The 22154-nt window shown below is 35.6% G+C and overlaps 3 protein-coding genes across 4 annotated transcripts; all 3 read left to right on the top strand.

The window, feature by feature from the left end:
- Window positions 1-6179: 6179 nt before the first annotated feature.
- On the top strand, window positions 6180-11685 carry LOC125259711 (magnesium-dependent phosphatase 1-like). Its single transcript, XM_048177591.1, has 6 exons — window positions 6180-6337; window positions 7512-7575; window positions 7675-7782; window positions 7871-7978; window positions 10672-10757; window positions 10879-11685. Exons 1-6 carry the CDS (start codon window positions 6304-6306, stop codon window positions 10959-10961), a joined length of 483 nt encoding a protein of 160 aa, XP_048033548.1. The 5' UTR covers window positions 6180-6303; the 3' UTR covers window positions 10962-11685.
- A 1388-nt stretch (window positions 11686-13073) lies between these two features.
- Window positions 13074-15283, top strand: LOC125259707 (F-box only protein 44-like). Its single transcript, XM_048177581.1, has 6 exons — window positions 13074-13645; window positions 13831-14101; window positions 14239-14353; window positions 14476-14571; window positions 14861-14996; window positions 15082-15283. The coding sequence occupies exons 1-6, from the start codon at window positions 13580-13582 to the stop codon at window positions 15244-15246; spliced, it is 849 nt and encodes a 282-aa protein (XP_048033538.1). The 5' UTR covers window positions 13074-13579; the 3' UTR covers window positions 15247-15283.
- Window positions 15284-17546: 2263 nt separating this feature from the next.
- On the top strand, window positions 17547-22141 carry LOC125259705 (F-box only protein 44-like). Of its 2 annotated transcripts, none has more exons than XM_048177578.1 (7): window positions 17547-18710; window positions 18793-18918; window positions 19118-19388; window positions 20499-20613; window positions 20724-20819; window positions 20917-21052; window positions 21140-22141. In XM_048177578.1, exons 1-7 carry the CDS (start codon window positions 18645-18647, stop codon window positions 21278-21280), a joined length of 951 nt encoding a protein of 316 aa, XP_048033535.1. In that variant the 5' UTR covers window positions 17547-18644; the 3' UTR covers window positions 21281-22141. The 2 variants fall into 2 exon arrangements, with proteins under 2 accessions (XP_048033535.1, XP_048033536.1); XM_048177579.1 differs by having other exon boundaries at window positions 17551-18710; window positions 18813-18918.
- Window positions 22142-22154: the final 13 nt, after the last annotated feature.

The raw sequence follows: 22154 nt of genomic DNA, 5'->3' as shown, positions 1-22154 counted from the left end.
TCTTAACAAACATTTCTTCTTTCTCAGGTGAAAATTGTCACTTTGAACCAACAAAATAATGGATTAATATTTTGGATTTCATCACTATGATTGTCTTTCTTCAGAAAATAATATTAACAAAAAAATTAAAAAATTTGAGCCAGGGAAGTTTCTGAAATTTGTCTGATTTGACACAAATGACCCTCATGTCAAGTAGTCATTTTGAATGCATTTTTGTGCTGAAGGAATGATCAATGATCCACAGTTTCCACAGCAAGCTCTTGCTCTCTATTTCCACTGTATCCTGCTTTCACATGATAATAAAAAAGTGTAACAGACCTTATTGTAATTTAACTTCTAATTTGTTTTTGTACTTTATTTTTGATTTTAGTGGGTTTAATTATGTATTAAGTCTGCACTACCTGTCTTAAAAAATGGGGACTCTTATTTTGACGGGTTTTCCTGTCTTCGGATTGAAAAAGGATTCCAACAGCATTGAACGGGAGAGCGCGCTCATTGTTATGGTTCATCTTAGCTTTTTAAAGTTTTCCAATTTATAAAGCACCCCCCGAAAAGGCACAAGGTGTGTATATTTGTATGCTGTTAGTTATATTGAGTATTTTGTGTGATTCATTGTGTGTGCAGAAAATGATGTGAAAGGAGAAATATGGATTAATAGACATTAATACGTATTTTTTGTACTTTGTTCAACTCTTACGGTGATTTCTGAAGTTTAAAAGGCCATTCATCGTTGTTTAATGTTTAATAAAGCTTCAAGAAACTCAGCAGTAAAGTTTGGCCATCATTCGGACGGGGTCCGCTACAAAAAAGATTGAAGAGTCTGCTGGTCAGTCAGTTCCCATCATGCTCCTTGATCCACACCTAACACCATTCACCTCATTAAAGGGATAGTTCACCCAAAAATGAAAATTTGATGTTTATCTGCTTACCCCCAGCGCATCCAAGGTGTAGGTGACTTTGTTTCTTCAGTAGAACACAAATGATGATTTTTAACTCCAACCGTTGCCGTCTGTCAGTCAAATAATAGGGACTTTAAGCAACAGCTGCTGATGGAACGGCAACGGCAGCCGGAAGTAAACGGTTAAGTGCTGTAGCTAAAGAACGCAAAAATCACTAAGCAACAGTAAAGAGGACGGCGTAGGGGATAATTTAATCATTTGACAAAATACAAAGAAAGAAATTGATTTTAAAAAGCAAGAGAATGGTTGCTTTGTGTATTTATTTATATACAGAGACAATTACAATGTCACATACCATAAAACATAATATTAACTTTCTTAATATGTCACGTAGTAGCGACTACGGCAAATCAGCTGTTCTTGCGTAGTAGACGGTTACAGTAGAACGTCGCGAAGTAGCAGTTAAAGTTGCGCATGCGCACTAGAACGCCAGAATGCCGTTGCCGTTCCACCAGAGGCTGTTGCTTAAAGTCCCTAATGCTAGTGGATGGGAACTTCTACTATAAGAGTAAATAAAACTTGCATAGACAAGTCCAAATTAAACCCTGCGGCTCGTGACGACACATTGATGTCCTAAGACACGAAACGATCGGTTTGTGCGAGAAACCGAACAGTATTTATATCATTTTTTACCTCTAAAACACCCCTATGTCCAACTGCATTCATCACTCGATTCGTTTGGTCTGATCGCGCTCTGACAGCGGCAGTGATGTCTAGCACTCATTGAAGTATATGCGCGAGACATTACTGCCGCTGTCAGAGCGCGATCAGACCTTACTAACGAGTGCTGCACATAGTGGACATAGTGGTGTATTAGAGTTAAAAAATAATATAAATACTGTTCGGTTTCTCGCACAAACCGCTCGTTTCGTGTCTTAGGACATCAATGTGTCGTCACGAGCCGCAGGGTTTAATTTGGACTTGTCTATGCAAGTTTTATTTACTCTTATAGTAGAAGTTCCCATCGACTAGCATTATTTGAATGACAGACGGCAACGGTTGGAGTTAAAAATCATCATTTGTGTTCTACTGAGGAAACAAAGTCACCTACATCTTGGATGCGCTGGGGGTAAGCAGATAAACATCAAATTTTCATTTTTGGGTGAACTATCCCTTTAACTCACCTTAAGCACACACCTCGGATACCCTCGTTGTCTGGTTTCATTTTGTGTTAAGACTATTCTCCAGCATTACTGTTTCCTTCTTATCTCCAGTAGTGATGGGAAAACGAGGCTTTCTGAAGCGTTTGAGGCTTTCATCAAATTGTGCCGAAAAATAGTTCATTACTCGAAGCTTTTCAACACAGTACACACTAACGACATCTTGTGGTCAAAAGGTGGAAAAGCTGCCTTTGCGTCCCAGACGATCCAGACATTATTTGATTGTTTCATATAATAAATCAGTTTGTGCTACAAAACCATAAAAGTCAATAAAAGTATTTAGTCTATATACATATTTCACGTGTCATTGAACTTATATGAATGAATGAGAATAAAACGAAATGGGACAAATTAACTTGTGGACAGTGTTGTAGCCTACTGCAGTTTTTATGAATCTGCTTCTATCAACACATGGATGCAGCCTTATTCATATAAGCTTTTGTTTTAGTCCTAAACCTACGAGTTCATAAGGGTCCTGCATATATGAATATATATATGAAAATAAATGAAGATTATTGTGGAATGGTCAGTTGAAATGCTTGTGAATTGAGGATAAATACAAATTGAACATGCACAAAACTACATGTAAATATTTATTCATATTCTGATTTATTCTCATCAAAGAATCGCATTGCTATCGAAACCTGCGCAAGCTTGTTCGCGACTTCGCGCTGCTTTTGAAACGGAATATGAAGCAGTCACGTGGTTGTGTGCAAAAAAACGAAGCTTCGGACGTCACAGATCACGTGGTTATGACAAAACAAATCAAGCTCCGGTACAGTGCTTCACTGCGAAATGCTTCGTTTCGGCAAAGAATATACACTAACAAGAAGCGACACTCAATAGACCGTTCCATTGAAACACCGGCGCCCAGCAGCAGCCCTGCGTTTCCGACATTTTGGGGTGAAGGCAAAATCAGCTGCTTTGTTAAAAAAACATACATTAAAGCTGAAATAAAACCTGAATGATGACAACACAGAATAAAATACTACTGATCATCAAATCCTTTTAACTGTTTATTTTACACATTTTGTGTTTAAGTCTTCCACTTTTTTCACAAAACCTTTGCTCTCTGAACCCAGTCAGTTTGGGTTAAAATTCTTTGATGTTCAAGTATTAGCATTATAAACACTGAATTATTACCAATATATGAAATTAAATTAAGGACATGCATCAGAAAAATTGGGAATGTTGGACAATAAATATATGAATATAACAGCTTGATTTTGCAGTGTTGTCTAATGTCCGTTAAAGCAAAAGTGTCCAAAAGTGGGAATTATGTGATAACACAGCAATGCATCATGTATTATAAGATCGTTATGTTTGTAGCGTGATCCATTAAAACGTACAATAGGCCTATATTCTTATAGACCCCTTAATCGCCTACGTCACTGTGACGTCACTGCTCTAGCTGGAGGCAAAATATAAGGAAGAACTCATAGCAGGCGCGCTAAAAGTTTGAGGTTTTGACTGTAAAATGTCGTCTTGTGTTTTTGGCTGCCAGAATAGAAGGAACAGCACTTTTGGTTCAAAACTAAAGTTTTCAATGAAATCTTTCCCTCAAGAGTAATACATTCATCATGACTTCAAAACATATTAATTAGGATTTATAACAGTGGTTGCAGCAAACTATACATTGTTGTCCATTTACTGTTAGGTTAAAACTGACATACTTCACGTCTGTGGGCGTTACGCACAGCTCAGTGTGGCCCAGGCACGGCGCCAGGATTCCAGTTTTGGATGGGCCAGACCAACTGTGGGTGGGCCTTAAATTAAAAATGTTAAATAATAAAAAAAAAACGTTATCCAATCACTGCTTAACCTAATAAAAAAATATTGACTAATATAGCCTACTGTTATATTATCTGTGCATAATATAGATTTTAATAGCTTGATGCTCTTTAAATATTTTGTTACATTGTTAAAAGTTTCGGTGCATAGGACAGACCTATCCGCGATCGCTCTCCATGGTTCTGACCAAAGAAGAGCGCTTTGGAATCTCCATTACGCATGAAACGCATCATACCTGGGCTGCGTTTCCCGATAACATTGTCTCTTAGCGCGCTACGAAGACTCTTAAGGTATAACTTAACTAAAGGTATACTACCATTAAAGGTATATCATTGCTAGGCGTCTTCAGGGCTATCATCCACTCGCGAGGCATAGGCGCTGAAAGGCAGAGGCGCTGGCGCCCTCCTAGCAATGGCGCTGTTTTTGGTAAAACATGATTTTGACGACTTCATTAAGTTTTGTTTTATATAAAACTCTTTTTAAAAGATATTCGTTTTGTATAAATTGTATCTTAATTTTGATCAATGTTTTATCAATCAATTGCCCGTATTTAATAAATAAGAAGCAAATATATAGCAGACAATGTAATAACCTTAGTGTAATTGACAGAATTACTAAAAAATATTTTGCTACCTAAAAGTTAAAGATTTTTTTTTTGTGTCACGCATGCATGCATGTCTTTTCCCTCATATTAAATATAAAACGCATGTGGACTGATATTTTTCCAATGTCTGGACTCCTTTATTAATGGAGCATATAAACAGACGTTTCAATATATTGGTATTAAATGCATTTTCTGAGAATTTATATTTCAAGTTTTTACTGCAAATGTCGAAATGCGCGCTCTTTGGTCCATCAGTGCTTGAGTCACTGATCACATTAGAATAAAATATCTCATAATAAAATACAAAATTGACTGATTTATGAATGTATATGCATAGTTCTCATCAGTCGGAAATACAGATAAACGCTTTCATTTGTTATATTTTTGATCCTGAAAGAAAACAGAACAACAAAAGAGCGAATCATAGGCCTACATGGAGTCTGTACGTGTTAAGCCTCGTTTACACTGCACGCGTGTGCGGCGCGTTACGGCTGCTACGCGGCTACCGGAGCTGATTCGCGGCCACTCTAGTCAATGCTCGTGTTTACACCAGCCGCGCCGCGGTGCGTTTGAGAAGCGTCACAGAAGCTCGCCGCGCCACTTCGCTAAAGATAGGCGCCTCGCCTATTTTTGACAGACACCGCGTCAAAGACGCGCAGCTCAAATACAAAATAAAGTCAAAATAATCACCCTGAGTAAACTCCTGGTCATATTTCGCATCACTACGATACCAGAAACTGACAACAAGAGATTCGAAGTTGAAAAACTTGAAATTTCTTTGTTTTTGTTGTTGCTGGGAGGGGGGGCGGCCGCCCCCCCCCCCCCCCGCCCCCCCTGTTCCAACGTCTATGGGCAACCTGCTTCCACCCGCAAGAGTTAATTTAAAAAAATAGTTGTCACGGTCCCGCAGAGTCAGTGACTGTACATATTCGGACAGTTCCGTACCTTCTTCTGCATCCATGTTTAATAAATCCCTCCTAAAACGTGCTAGCTTACGCTTGTCAACATTGCGCGAAGCACCTCTTTTTGCCTCCAGCTAAGCCCCGCCCACCAGGAAACGTTGCAATGTTTACAAACTTTTAAGGGGTCTATAGATTGTGTGACCATTCACTCCCATTATTTGACTGACAGACGACAGCGGTTGGAGTTAAAAATCATCATTTGTGTTCTACTGAAGAAACAAAGTCACTTACATTTTGGATGCCCTGGGGGTAAGCAGATAAACATCAAATTTTCATTTTTGGGTGAACTATCCCTTTAAGCTTTGAGTGTGATGAAGGACACCTTAAGAGAGGAAGACAAATCAGCATTATATTTTGCTTTGTTTATTTTCTTGTGTCACTTACAAACTTACTATTCATAATATGCCTTTTTTTTTTCTTTTTCTTTTTTTGCTTCTGTTAAACCATAACAAATGTATGTAAACTTCAAACAAATGCTTTCAGAATCTTTATTTTGTTTAAATGATTTTTTTTTTCTGAATTCAATATACATACATGTATATGTATCTAAATATATGGACATTATTAATAAACTTAAATAATTTTATATTATAAAGTATGAAATATACTTTTATACGGTTATTATTATTATTATTATTATTATTATTATTATTATTGTCACAGAAGACAGTTGGGTTTGAAGACATCAAAATCACGTAACCACCTACGTTTCGATGACGTCATGGCGCTACTTCCGCATTACCGGTAAACGAAAGAGATCTGTTCTTTTTTTGTCCATGTTATTTGATTTCGGTGAAGTTTTTCTCCGTGTCAGTCGCTAATCAAAGATGTCCAAACCGAAGTTAATAGTGTTCGACCTCGGTAAGTTTCCACAGTCAATGTTTAGCGTTTTACTTTAGAATAACAGTGTGGTTTTATTAGCCTCAGTAAATGAGATAAATACTCTTCCTGTGATTCATAATGTCATCAATACATGCGTGACTGATACCAAAATACAGTTTTACTGCTTTAACAATAACTGTAGTATCTATGTGTGGTTTATAAATACAATGTATGGTCAAAACTATTCTTACCTTTTATAAAAAGGGTGATATATATAGGCTACACTACCAGTCAAAAGTTTGGAAACATTACTATTTTTAATGTTTTTGAACGAAGTCTCTTATGCTCATTAAGATAATGTATACAGTAATATTGTAAAATATTATTACAATTTAAAATAACTGTTTACTATGTGAATATATTGTAAAATGTAATTTATTCCTGTGATCAAAGCTGAATTTTCAGCATCATTACTCCAGTCTTCAGTGTCACATGACCCTTCAGAAATCATTCTAATATGCTGATTTATTATCAATGTTGGAAACAGTTGTGCTGCTTAATATTATTTTATAACCTGTGATACTTTTTCAGGATTCTTTGATGAATAAAAAGTAAAAAAAAAAAATATCAGCATTTATTTAAAATAGAAATCTTTTGTAACAATATACACTACCATTCGAAAGTTTGGGGTCAGTCATTTTTTTCTTTCTTTTTTTGAAAGAAATTAATACTTTTATTCAGCACGGATGTGTTAAATTGATAAAAAGTGAGAGTAAAGATTTATATTGTTAGAAAAGATTTATATTTTGAATAAATGCTGTTCTTTTTAATCTTTTATTCATCAATGAATCCTGAAAAAAAATTATTAAGCAGCACAAATGTTTCTGTAACTGAGTATCAAATCATCATATTAGAATGATTTCTGAAGGATCATGTGACACTGAAGACTGGAGTAATGATGCTGAAAATGCAGCTTTGCATCACAGAAATAAATTATATTTTAAAGTATATTAAAATAGAAAACCATCATTTTAAATTGTAATAATATTTCACAGTATTATTGTTTTCTCTGTATTTATTATGAAATAAATGCAGCCTTAATGAGCATAAGAGACTTCATTCAAAAACATTAAAAATAGTCATGTTTCCAAACTTTTGACTGGTAGTGTGTATATATATAATTTTCTTTTTTTTCTCTCTCTGGTTTAAACAGATTACACCCTCTGGCCATTCTGGGTTGACACTCATGTTGATCCACCTTTTCACATCGATGACAGGTTTGTCTTCTTCAGTTATAGTGTTATTTCATTGTTTGTTCTTTTTATTTAAAGAAGAATAAGAATGTTGTTGTTTCTTTGTTGACACACTGACTCCAGCGGCACTGTGCGGGATTCAAGACGTGCCAAGGTTTCCATTTATCACGATACTGAAAAGATCCTGAGCTCACTCCACAGTCAGGGATTCAAGATCGGCATTGCATCACGGTAAGATTTCAGAGGATCTTCCAAATCTGAAAATATCTTCTGATCTGATACATAAATCAAAGCTGTGTTCTTTCTCTGTTTTTCAAAGAACCAGCGAGACGGAAGGAGCCAATCAGCTGCTCTCACTCTATAAACTCAACCAATACATCTCCTTTAAGGAGATCTACCCTGGGTCAAAGGTCACTCACTTTAAAAGGTACTGTATAGGATGGACTCTTTTGAATTTGGCCAGTAATCAGTCCCATAGCAACCTCCCTGAATACCTTGGAAAAATTCTTATACTGTGTCATTTCACAGTTCTGTTATAATAATGTGACAATCGTGACAAAATAGTGCAGTGTCTGTCTTTGCACGTGGTATCTTGCTCACGAGGTGTGTGTGCGTGCCTATGCATGTACTGGTTTGACCTACATTATGAGAACCACAGGCTTTATACTGTGGTGTGTCTTTTACGAGAACATGTCGACACCCTTTGAATGCAAAATGCTAAATAAACATTTTAAGTGTTTTTTTATTAATTTAAAAATGCTGAAAGTTTTATGTGATGGGCAAATTTAGGGTTAGGTATGAAGGCTTGTTTCCGCCACTGAATAAAAAATAAAACAGGTAATTGTGATTTTTTTTTTTTCTTTTTCTCACAATTCTTACTTTTTTTCTGGCAATTGTGAGTTTACAATTTGCAAGTCTGACTTTTCTGTCGCAATTATGAGTTATAAAGTCAGAATTGTGTGATATAAAGTTGCAATTACAAGTTAGAAAGTCAGAATTGCATGATATAAAGTTGCAATTACGAGTTAGAAAGTCAGAATTGTGTGATATAAAGTTGCAATTACGAGTTATAAAGTCAGAATTGTGTGATATAAAGTTGCAATTACGAGTTAGAAAGTCAGAATTTCGTGATATAAAGTCGCAATTACGAGTTAGAAAGTCAGAATTTCATGATATAAAGTCGCAATTACGAGTTAGAAAGTCAGAATTTCATGATATAAAGTCGCAATTACGAGTTAGAAAGTCAGAATTTCATGATATAAAGTCGCAATTACGAGTTATAAAGTCAGAATTGTGTGATATAAAGTTGCAATTACGAGTTATAAAGTCAGAATTGATATAAAGTGATATAGAAAAGTTCATGATATAAAGTTGCAATTACGAGTTAGAAAGTCAGAATTTCATGATATAAAGTCGCAATTACGAGTTAGAAAGTCAGAATTTCATGATATAAAGTCGCAATTACGAGTTAGAAAGTCAGAATTTCATGATATAAAGTCGCAATTACGAGTTAGAAAGTCAGAATTTCATGATATAAAGTCGCAATTACGAGTTAGAAAGTCAAAATTTCATGATATAAAGTTGCAATTACGAGTTAGAAAGTCAGAATTGTGTGATATAAAGTTGCAATTACGAGTTAGAAAGTCAGAATTGTGTGATATAAAGTTGCAATTACGAGTTAGAAAGTCAGAATTGTGTGATATAAAGTTGCAATTACGAGTTAGAAAGTCAGAATTGTGTGATATAAAGTTGCAATTACGAGTTAGAAAGTCAGAATTGTGTGATATAAAGTTGCAATTACGAGTTAGAAAGTCAGAATTTCATGATATAAAGTCGCAATTACGAGTTAGAAAGTCAGAATTTCATGATATAAAGTCGCAATTACGAGTTAGAAAGTCAGAATTTCATGATATAAAGTTGCAATTACGAGTTATAAAGTCAGAATTGTGTGATATAAAGTTGCAATTACGAGTTATAAAGTCAGAATTTCATGATATAAAGTCGCAATTACGAGTTAGAAAGTCAGAATTTCATGATATAAAGTCGCAATTACGAGTTAGAAAGTCAGAATTTCATGATATAAAGTCGCAATTACGAGTTATAAAGTCAGAATTTCATGATATAAAGTTGCAATTAATTACGAGTTAAAGTTGCAATTACAGAATTTCATGATATAAAGTCGCAATTACGAGTTATAAAGTCAAAATTTCATGATATAAACTCGCAATTACGAGTTAGAAAGTCAAAATTTCATGATATAAAGTTGCAATTACGAGTTAGAAAGTCAGAATTGTGTGATATAAAGTTGCAATTACGAGTTAGAAAGTCAAAATTTCATGATATAAAGTTGCAATTACGTGTTAGAAAGTCAGAATTTCATGATATAAAGTCGCAATTACGAGTTAGAAAGTCAGAATTTCATGATATAAAGTTGCAATTACGAGTTAGAAAGTCAGAATTGCATGATATAAAGTCGCAATTACAAGTTATAAAGTCACAATTGCGTTATATAGTCAGAATTGCGTGATAAATAGTAGTGATAAAAAAAGTCGCAATAGTAGCAATTTTGTGATAAATTATAAGTTATACTGTAAACTCAAAATTGCATAAAATAGTCACAATTGTGAGTCAGAATTGCATGATATAGTCAGAATTGTGTGATAAAGTTGCAATTGCGTGAGATAAAGTCACAATTATGAGTTATAAATTCGCAATTGTGTGATAAAGTCAGAATTGTGTCATAAATAGTAGCAATTATGAGTTATAAACTCAAAATTGCATGAAATAGTTGCAATTGTGAGTTATAAAGTCCGAATTGAGATATAAACTCACAATTCTGAGAAAAGAATTCTGACTTTATTTCTTGCAATTGCAATTTATATCTTGATTGGGAGATAAAAATTCACAATTATCTTTTTTATTTTTTATTCAGTGGTGGAAACAAGCTTCCATAGTTAGGGGATAGCTCAATATGAAAACCGTTACGTCTATCGAATGTCCTCATTATGAAAGATGTACCAACGTGTGTGTGTGTGTGTGTGTGTGTGTGTGTGTGTGTGTGTGTGTGTGTGTCTACCTTCAACCATCTGACAACTGTTGTTCTGTCTCTTCTGTCTCCAGGCTGAAAGCTGACAGTGGCGTCCAGTTTTCTGACATGATGTTCTTTGATGATGAGGATAGGAACATCGTGGAGGTTGGAAAGCTAGGTAGGTCTTGGCTTATTCTCCGCCACAAACCTTTATAACTGCTTCAGAGATCTGGAACTGTGTGATGAAAGTTGGAGACTGTTCGTTCGGTTGATTCACCAGCTGTTTCCCGCTCTTTCAGGTGTTCACTGCGTGTGGGTTCGTAATGCGATCACCTCTGATCTAGTCAGTAAAGCACTGGAGCAGTTCAGTAAGAAGCAGTGATGGCGTCTGGTTCTGCAGAGATGCAGCTGCTGCAAATCAAGAAGAATCTGTTCGCTGTGCAAAAAAAGGGATGTGTATAGAGAACTAGGAGTGTCATGTTCAGTGGTTATTTCTGTGTAATCAACCGTCCAATGATAGTTTTTAACTTGATTGACAAATGTATTTGGCGAAAGCTTGAAAAATGCAATTTTTGGTAAATTTATAATGCAGTTTATTTATATTTTTATTTTTCAGTGTATAAATTGATGATTGATTTAAGTGGCACACCTAGTCCTCCGTATAAATGCACCTGTGCTTATTTTTTTATCTAATAAACCCCTGGTTTCACAGACAAGGATTAAGCTAGTCCTAGACTAAAATGCATGTTTGAGCTGTTTTAACTGAAAGCAACTTGTATTGACATCTTAGAATATGTCAGAGCCATTTGTTTGGGTTCAAGATGCACACCAGTAATGTTTTTTTTTTTTTTCTAGGGTATGTTTATGAAAGCTACTTAAATATCCTAAATTGAACTAATGCCTAATCCTGGCTTAGTCTAAGCCCTGTCTGTGAAACCGGGCCAAAGACTGTTAAGTTAAACTTTTAACTATACAGCTCGCACAATTTGTAAAACAAAAAGGTCAGTGTATTTATTGTTAATGTATGTCACATTTAAATATGTTCAGTACAGAGACTACAATAGAAAAAATATTTTATATTTATAAAACATATACATGGCATCCAATCTCTGTTTGTCTTTCTTTTTTTCTCTTGGTGTGTTCCTGGATATTTTATTTCTCACAAATAATATTTTTAAAAAAAATAAATAAATAAAAGTAAACATTCTAGTTTTAAAGGATAGCTTTAGATATATATACTGTATTAAAATATATTTATCATGCTGTAACTACTTTTCTCTAATTTTTAGGTGTACTGAAATGTAAATTCGCCCATCTACTATTCAAAAGTTTAGGGTTTTAAGAAATTAATACCTTTATTCAGCAAAGGATGCATTAAATTGATCAAAAGTGACAGCAAAGACATTTATAATGTTACAAAAGATTTCTATTTCAAATAAATGATGTTCTTTTTTCAGATCTTTCCACCAGGACATATTTGAACATTGATCATTTGAAGAAAAAAATCCAAATATTAAACAAAACAATAATAATAATCATGTTTGAAACAGGGTCATTATCATTAATTAAATCAAAACTTTTAAAGCTGCAGCCCGCAACTTTTTTTGGTTAAAAATCAACTTTTGAACAAGTACATAACCAGCCAGTGTTCAAAACTATCTAATTATCTTGTCTTGATTCACGACCGTTAGCTTGTAATAATGTTTTATAATAAGAGCGAACTGGCGGATAAATTCCGCCAAATTCGGCCATATTTCAATTCAGACCTAGATATTATTATTGTTTGCTGCAAACGTGATGATCTTAAATTTATTAATTATACATTTACTATTAATAAATGTGTAAAGATGCATAAAATGGAAATACTCAATAAAGTAGGCTAACTACGTTACTGGTTGAATGGCTTGGATTCCACAACTGGTAAAATAAAACATAGATAAGACAAACAATACAAGTGTAGGAGCCATACAATTACTGGTGACTTAATTTAAAAAAATATATATTCTATTGCGCTTCTGATTTGGCAATGAAAGGATTCTATGGTCCAGTTAGTATTTTCACCCCATAATGGCGGCCGCGCTACCGGAGCGCCATCTAGTGGCTGTTACCCAAATCAAAGTGTCGCCTCTTGGTTTCTAAGCTCTTTGGTTTCGGTGTCAAACGGCACATCACAGTCTGTGACGCCATTTTACAAAATGCACAAGATTCAGAAAGATTATTTTTTATAGCTTTTTAGGAACTGGTTTGTTGGATTAATTATAGCCTATGTATAATTTTAAAGTATATTTCATTAACTTTATTATTTATACAATATTTGTTATCAATCTCCAATTAATGTTCTCAAATGGTCCAAAAGTATTTATTTCGAAATAAATAGAAATGTATTATTGCATTTGCTATCTTTAATATCAGCACTGTTTTAACAAGACACCGTTGCTCATGAGCGCTGTGCCAATGTAAACAGTGTCAGTCTCATCCATACTGCGGTAATAAACAAGTATGATGACTGTCCCTTTTGAAAATCTGCTTAGGGCCTCGAAAATGCTAGGTCCGGCCCTGGTGGTAGCCCAGTAGGGAAGTTTGTGATTTCGGATGAAGCACTCATAATGCCTTCGTCAGAGTTGTGGGCGAGGCTATGACGCTTACGGTAATAGTACTTTCGATTTGGAATGTGATTATAAGGATTATACTGATTCAGCGGGTTCTGAAGTCTAGAATGCTGCTGCTTGTGACTAGTAATGGGATATCTAATCTGAAAAGAAGTATATATAATGGATCTGCTGAAAGCGTCAGCCGGTAGTGAGCCACTGAGTGTTGCTGCAATAAGAGTCGTTATCGCTCGTCTGACATATAACTAATGAGAAGGCAGCTAACGTTACTATTATTAGCGTTTCATTTTATTCACTGTAACACTGTCAGACTTTGAAACGCAACTTGTTCTCACACAAGCGACGCGCATAAGTGACAATAGAAATCAAATGTCATATCACATAAACAAGAATGGCTCATTCACAAAGCTGGCACATTCATGTTACTTCGAGGGACTTTGAACCCAGATCAGACAAGGTAAGTTTTTGAGTTCTTGGTTTCAGTTATAGCCAGTTAGAATTAGCATCATATGATAACGTGGACCAGCAATACCATCTTAAAATGGTGGGATGGTAGCTGATGGTAGTGACAACTAACAACCAGTAATTATGTTCCTCAGCTGGATCTTCTAAGTTGAAAGCTAATCTTTGTTCCTCTGTCAGTGCACAGCTCTGCAGGCAGATGTTCCAGATGTTCCTCTGGCTGTGGTTGAGGAGATCCTACTGAACCTGCCTGCACATCAGGTGGTGCGAGTCTGTCGGCTGGTGTGCCGTGAGTGGAAGGAGCTGGTGGACAGTGCCTCACACTGGAGAGAGCGCTGTCGGAGAGAGGGGATCCAGCCCTGTGATGCTTCCAGAACCCCAGAGGACTGGCGCCTGTTTTACTTTCTTACTAAGAAACGACGGAACTTGCTCAAGAATCCCAGTGCTGACGGTGAGTCACTTAATATAGTACAATGAAGAGTAGGCTGTGAGTACAGTAGTGTGAGTAGTGCTGTATATAAATAAGTGTCACTATAAAAAAGTGAATTTATACTTCAGCTAATGTCTCTTCTGTTATGTTCTTATTAGATGGACTTCAAGGCTGGAATCTTATACAGAATGGTGGTGACCGCTGGGAAGCACACGGAAATATACGTGCATTTCCAGACAACACCGTCACCAAATGTTTTGTGACATCCTATATGTGCGTTTGATATTTTAGATCCTTCAAGAAAGTTTTGAGCTCATTTCATTTCACTGGATGTTCAAATATGAAAATAAATCAATCATCAAGCCAATCCACACATTAATAAACTTTGTCCTCAGGTTATGTTTGAAGCAGCAGCTGATTGATTTGAAGAAAAAAGGTTATAGTGCTGCTTTCATGGATCAACTGCAACCTCATATCAAAATATCAGACTGGTGAGCTTTTGTGAAACTCTTATTTTATGGTACAGTATCTTAGGTGGTGAATTTAATTTTTTTTTAGATTATTTTTTTGTGAATAACCTGTCCATCTGGGTCACATGTGTTATGCTCATCATAAGTAATATGTTATATGTTCATATGTGTATATTACATTTATGTTATGGACGGTTCTTTTTATTGGAAGAATCTGCACAATAGTAATTTTATGTAAAAAAAAAGAAGAAAAAAGAACAGTACACAGTAGCCTAACCAGTGTTAGGTAAAATCATCTCTTCTGGTACAGGTATACGGCACGCTCTGATTGTGGAAGTGAGTATCAGATCTGTGTAGAGTTGCTTGATCGGAGGAAAAAAACCATCAGGACCTTTCAGCCTGAGAAAGTTATATTTGACTATGGGAACAGTGAGCCGTGGTGTCAAGTGAGTAGAATAATACAGACAGTCCAGTTATTCTCCTGTAATCAAACTAATAGTCAAACCCTGTGTTTGTTCTGCTTTATTTCAGATGACACACGTCTTCAAGAATTATGGACCTGGAGTTCGGTTTATTCGTTTCACTCATGGAGGGAAGGATAGACAGCTTTGGGCAGGCCATTATGGAATACGGGTCACTAACAGTAGTGTGGAGATCTGCCCAGCTGCAGAGAGACATGAACTGCAAAAGAGATGATGAATTACTTGAATCCAATAAATGATTCCACCTCAAATCACATTGAAGCTTAATTATGAAATAAAATTTGAAGACCTGGGCCTTGGATACAAGAGACAAAACAGCAGCAGTTTGCACTATATGCATTAATGTAATTTATCTAGTAGGCTAAAGGATATATGGTGACATTTACATTTAATTTACATTTTGTTTTACTGACAGCACATTGAACTTAATATCTTTAATAGTGACTTTTATTGCTTGAAAATCGTGTAACTTTTTGTCAAAGAACCCGGTCTAACTGAAGACAGTGGCTAAAGTCCTAGGTAGGCTACACTTTTTTTTTTTTCTTTTCACATACGCTAGTGTACGAGCAGTCAAACACACAGCCTTGGAAAGTACACTTCATTTGACAGGCACATATAAATGTCAGGAAACAGGATTCCTGGGTGCATGTCAGCATCCATGGATCACGTTTTCGCAGTTGCCCTATAAAATCCAGTCATGCAGCAGGTTCTTTCAAGTATAGGTCTCTGCGGAACAAAAGAGGGGCGTCTCCCAATTTTGGGGTGTTTTCTAACTGAGAGAGGTGTTTATAACGATCCAACCAAAAAAGTACGGAAGCCGGTATAGGCGTTTTTTTTTTTTTTTTAAAGTACGGAAGCCTGAAAGGCTATTCATTATTATTTTATTTTTTTTCTTGTTTTCTTATGATCACAACTACTTTTTTAATGTTTAGATCCCGAGAAACAATTATGTCGAGATAATGAAAAAAAATAAATAAAATATTGCTGCATGCTTGACTTCCGTAACAGGGAAACTGCGTTTTTCCCGAGTGCCTGCCTAGATATATGGAAACATTTTACTATAATACATTCATTTTATTTTGAAGAGAATTAACTAGGCCTATTTTACAGGACCTGTAGCTTATAGCTCGAGAGGGCGAAATATAGCCTATGATTTATGCAAGTTTTATTAGCCTACTCCGTTTTTTTAGTGCTAGTTATTTATTTATTTTATTATTATTATTTTGCATAAACTAGCCTACGAATTATAATGACACGGGATGTAATTTTGTCACAATGGCTATATATTTTACATAGACAAGTAGTCATTTGTCTGAACTTATCCGATCGGCGTCATTTGGTTGGACATGCATGGGGTGTAAAAATACTATAGTAATTGATAGTATATAGTGTTTTTGAACCAGTAAATTGTAGTATAGCCTACTGTATATTATAGTATTTACAACACTTTATTGTTAATGAATGCTACAGCATAGGCTGTAGTACTTTAGTTTTTAATGCAGTAAACTGCGTGTATTGTAATATAATATAGTTTAAAGAAAACTTAGCACAGTATTGGGTAACGTAATTTGTTTATATATAGTTGTTATATTACCACAGCAATAGCCTATTTAATTACCACAACAAATTAATTCAAGTATGGTTCAAAACACTATAGTATTTACTATAAATTACTACGGTATTTTTTCACCTCAAATAGTTTCTTAAGGCTAGATCGCCTTCTTGTGCTACTAGTCTTGTTTAATAATTGATGCTCTTCAATATGAATAGCTAACGCAGAAGAACACAACCAGTGGCACGCGATCAACAGCCTATTTTATTTAATCTCTCGCATGCCAAATTTCACGTGCATATTGTAAACCTTCGTCATAAAAGCTATATAGTATTATATATATTATATATATAATATTAAAATGATAGCCTATAACCACTGCACTATATCAAGCAGAGAGAATACGTAGGCTAGACAGTGCTTGTGATATAATTAACTTTAATTTTAAGTGTAGCCTAATTGTTTTTTATAGGCTATCAACTAGGGGTGTAAATCGGACAGTTCATCACGATTCGATACAATATCGATTCTCATTGCCAGCGATTCAATATTTTCCGATACGTCAAAAAGTTCTGCGATACGATTACGATTCGATTATTATTAATATTTCGATATTTTGAGCCTATTTTACACAACCAGTTAAATTTTTATTAACTTAACCAAAATATATAACAAACATTTATTTCAAAATTTCACAGCTGAACCCTGATTGGGACATCCACAAATAAAAATTCACACAGTAACTTAATGACACCTTATGACATGACAACAGTCAAGAAAGTATTTTAGTTCTGTGCTAAAATGTGTAATGTCAAAAAACTGATAAACAAGGAATACACACACACACACACACACACACGCATAATTAAAAGACATTTCTTTTAAATGTATAGTGCATGTTTTTAATGAAGCAACAACATATTAAAGGTAGGACAAAACAATATAGGCTATTAATATTCTTTCATTGTGCAAATTTATTATAAAGGCTCCAATACAGAGCGGCACAAAGCACTTATGCACATCCCGTGTGCAGAATGATGTGCTTGAAGCAACACAGAGTAACAGCGCGTGGCGCTCTTATGCGGCAGTTTATTGACCATATTCTTTGAACAGTTTTAATTTAAGTTACTGTGTCTGTGAAGAACGATTCATAGCACTCTATTCTCCAGTGCTGTGATCTAACGGACACCGTTTGAGATGTGTGCGCACTGTTTGCAAGGCTTTAAACATAAGCAAATTATAAACTTTCGTGAAGATTCAGCAGTTCCATCTACTGTCCCGAGTTTCTTTCACAAGTTCTGAAAGGTAGTTTAAATGAGAATGCATGCGTTGGCGATAATGCATAGACTGATATTGTGTGAAAATGTGGAGAATGTTAAAACAAAGGTGCCTCTATAAATAGCCCACAGGTATCGATTTTTTACGCATTGCATCGATGCATCGGATCGTTAGACATTAGATCGATGTATCGATATATATCGATGTATTGTTACACCCCTACTATTAACCACACAGAAACACATGACTGCCTCAGCGTATATTGTATAAGCTTTATATGCATTCATAAGACTACTTAGCCTACTGACCTTGTGTAAACTTAAAAAAAAAAAAAAAAAAAAAATGTGTTAACCTGAAATGATGACTCTGAAGACTTTAAACTTTATAATCATTTTATTGACCACAGTCACTGTAGCCTAAAACTAAAACAAATCAAGTGACTAACAGATACATCAAATAGAATAGCGAATGTTAGCTAATAATAGTTATCGCTAGAAAGATTGCTTGGAGCTTTTTACAACGAGCTAGCAAGCACATTCACACAAAAGAAACGTTAAACAACTTAAACAATACACTTACATTCATATACAATACATATCTCTTATTGTTTTTCCGGAAATATCCCACTCGATTTGAGCAAATCAGGTAAAGAGGTTGAAAAACACCTATTCCCGTGTGACAACACCCCAAAGGTGGGCGAAATAGTACTTTCGATTTGGAATGTGATTGTAAGGATTATACCATACTGATTCAGCGGGATTTGAAGTCTAGAATGCCGCTGCATGTGCAATAGGAGTCGTTATCGCTGGTTAGAAGAACGACGTCTGACATATTTAACTAAAGCGAAGGTAGCTACTATTATTTGTGTTTCGTTTTATTCACTGTCTGTCAACAGCAACTTCCGTGTTCTTACCTATTTTTTTTTTACAGTCTATGGTTCTTGCACGCAGGTCCAGACGTGACTTCAAATGTCATATCACAAAAACAAGAATGGGTCTTTCACAGAGCGGACACATTCATGATACTTCGAGGGATTTTGAACCCAGATCAGACTCGGTAAGTTTTTGAGTTCTTGGTTTCAGTTATAGCCAGTTGTCATAGAGAATTAGCATCATATGATAACGTGGACCAGCAATAAACCAGATACCTTAAAATGGTGGGATGGTAGCTGATGGTAGTGACCAACTAACAACCTGCAACCATGTTCCACAGCTGGATCTTCCAAATTGAAATGTAATCTTTCTTCCTCTGTCAGTGCACAGTTCTGCAGGCAGATGTTCCAGATGTTCCTCTAGCTGTGGTTGAGGAGATCCTACTGAACCTGCCTGCACATCAGGTGGTGCGAGTCTGTCGGCTGGTGTGTCGTGAGTGGAAGGAGCTGGTGGACAGTGCTTCACACTGGAGAGAGCGCTGTCGGAGAGAGGAGATCCAGCCCTGTGATGCTTCCAGAACCCCAGAGGACTGGCGCCTGTTTTACTTTCTTGCTAAGAAACGACGGAACTTGCTCAAGAATCCCAGAGCGGAAGGTGAGCCACTGGACCAAAAAATAAGTAATGTTTTAAGGCAGCACTGTATTGATATTCCTCAACAATTGTATTTTCATCTTCACGTGTTCCAGACTCTTTGTTTTAACAGATAATGTCACCTGACCAGCTGATTGTACATTATCTGTTACATCAGTTATCATTGTAATTATTAGAGAAATTTTTGTCATAAATTCATATTCATATTCATAAAATCATAAATTAGAGAATTTTTGAAATGATCAGTATTGGTCGATATCGACATGTAATTGTTTATTCTCATTTCCTATATTTTTATATTTGGATCACCTTTGCTGTCATCTAACGCTTAAAGTTATTTTTTAAAAACACTAATAATTTAATAACACTGTTAAATGTAATCTTTAGTAAATCTTAAAATGAATACCCATTTTATTAAATTTTTTTTGAAAGATTACCACTATGATTTGGTATTGCAAAATCAATACCAATTTTATTTTACTTTTGTTGTTCAACGTTACGTTAAGTTTAATGGCTCAAAGCAAATGTTGGTTATACAGATTACAGACATTTATGGGTAGCTCAATATTTCAATATTTGGAACAAAAAACGTCCAAGGGGGACCTAGTCTTAATATGCTTTACTCCAAGGCCCCCATTGTCCAAGACAATATTCAAGGGCTCTTATATCTATATAGGCTCATATGAACCTCTGGTACTTCTGTTGTAATAAAAGTAAAACAAAACATTAAAGGGTTAGTTCACCCAAATGTCACCTCATGTCATTCCACACCCATAAGACCTTCGTTCATCTTCAGAACACAAATTAAGATATTTTTGTTGAAATCCGATGGCTCAGTGAGGCCTGCATAGCCAGCAATGACACTTCCTCTCTCAAGATCCATTGGCTATGCGGGCCTCACTGAGCCATCGGATTTCAACAAAAATATCTTAATTTGTGTTCTGAACAATGAACGAAGGTCTTATGGGTGTGGAATGACATGAGGGTGAGTAATTAATGACAGAATTTTCATTTTTGGGTGAACTAACGCTGTATTTGCCTCCTGGAAATGTGATGCCAATAATGTCAATTGCTCAATTGATGTAATGTTCTCGTCTCTGGTGGTCTGATTAGATGAGTTCAATGGATGGACGATTGTACAGAATGGTGGTGACTACTGGACAGTGGAAGATAATTCTACAGAAATCCCAAATCACACAGTCCCAAAATACTTTGTCACCTCTTACCAGTAAGTTTGATATGACTATTCTTCAGGTGAAAATTCAAACTGAAATTATTTGCATTAAAATACAATTTTCATTCAGTTTAAACACAATGACACATAAACGTTGTCCTCAGTTTATGTTTGAAGCAGCAGCTGATTGATTTGAAGAAAGAAGGTTATAATGCTGCTTTCATGGATCAAGTGCAACCTCATATCAAAATATCAGACTGGTAAACGTCGCTCAAACTCTCATTTCGTGTTACCGTATCCGTGGTTTATTTATTAAACCAGTTAAAGTATGATTTGCGAATGTTTTGTCTGGTGCAGGTATGCCCCGCGCTGTGATTGTGGGAGTGAGTATCAGATCTGTGTAGAGTTGCTTGATCAGAAGAAGAAACCCATCAGCACCTTTGAGCCTGAGAAAGTTTTCTTTCAACAGTGGAACGATCAGCAGTGGTGTGAAGTGAGTAGAAGAAAAGAAAATTAACAATCGAATCTTATCAAATAACTGTGCCATTCTTACTGTATATATATTTTTTAATTATTTCAGATGACTCACGTCTTTAAGGATTACGGACCTGGGGTTCGGTTTATCTGTTTCACTCACGGTGGGAAGGATACACAGTTCTGGGCAGGCTGGTATGGAATACGAGTCACTAACAGTAGCGTGGAGATCTGTCCAGTAGAGTAGGGTTCGAGTCCAACTTATTAGAGTCCTAGTCAAGTCCAAAAGGGGCCGAGTCGGACTCAAATGCGAGTCGAAAAGAGCTCGAGTTCAACTAAATATTTCTGTAAGTCATTAAGTTATCAGGGAATGCCCTGATATGAAAATTTTGGCCAATACGATAACCGATAATTCTTTATATTTGAAAGCCAATAACCGATAAACTTATATCTGCTTATATCTAAACTTATAATATAATGTTATATCTGCACAAATGACTCGAATGCACAAGTGAACTTGAACTACGATACATGCTAGTCAGAATGTGGATGTGCTCTTCCCGGATATGCGCTGAAAGATAGCAACTAAACCCAAAGTCGAAAATGCATTCAGGTGTATGCAATGTTTCAGACAGTGTGCAAGTAACCTACTGAATTCAGTTACCTTTTGCATATTATTGCTTTTGACAATGTAAAATCACTTAAAACTGGCAAGATTTAAAAACACAAACACTTTTTTTGAGAGTAAAAATGCATCCGAGTCCATGACAAGTTGGACTCGAGTCCGAGCTCACGTACCCCTACTCTGCTGTCCAGATGCAGAGAGGTAGTATTTTCCTGTTTGAATTTGTTGTTATGAGAAACGCTGTATACATAACAGTTACCTTAAAAGCCTTATAATTATAAGTGCATCTCTTATTGTTGTACATAATTTGAAGACTGTCATAACCATTCTGTATTTGTATTTATTTGTTCACTACGTATAAATAAGTATTTAGCTGTTTATATGTAAAAAGGGCCATGTTTGAAAAGTAACATCAGAAAATGTGATTTTGACCATTTTTCCTCTATGCCAAAGTAATAAAACCATGTATATTTTTTGACACCACAGTGAGAGATTG

The sequence above is a fragment of the Megalobrama amblycephala genome, linkage group LG24 (genome assembly GCF_018812025.1).
Source record: "Megalobrama amblycephala isolate DHTTF-2021 linkage group LG24, ASM1881202v1, whole genome shotgun sequence".
In the NCBI taxonomy this organism is placed as follows: domain Eukaryota; kingdom Metazoa; phylum Chordata; class Actinopteri; order Cypriniformes; family Xenocyprididae; genus Megalobrama; species Megalobrama amblycephala.
This window is presented reverse-complemented; position numbering and strand designations above follow the sequence as displayed.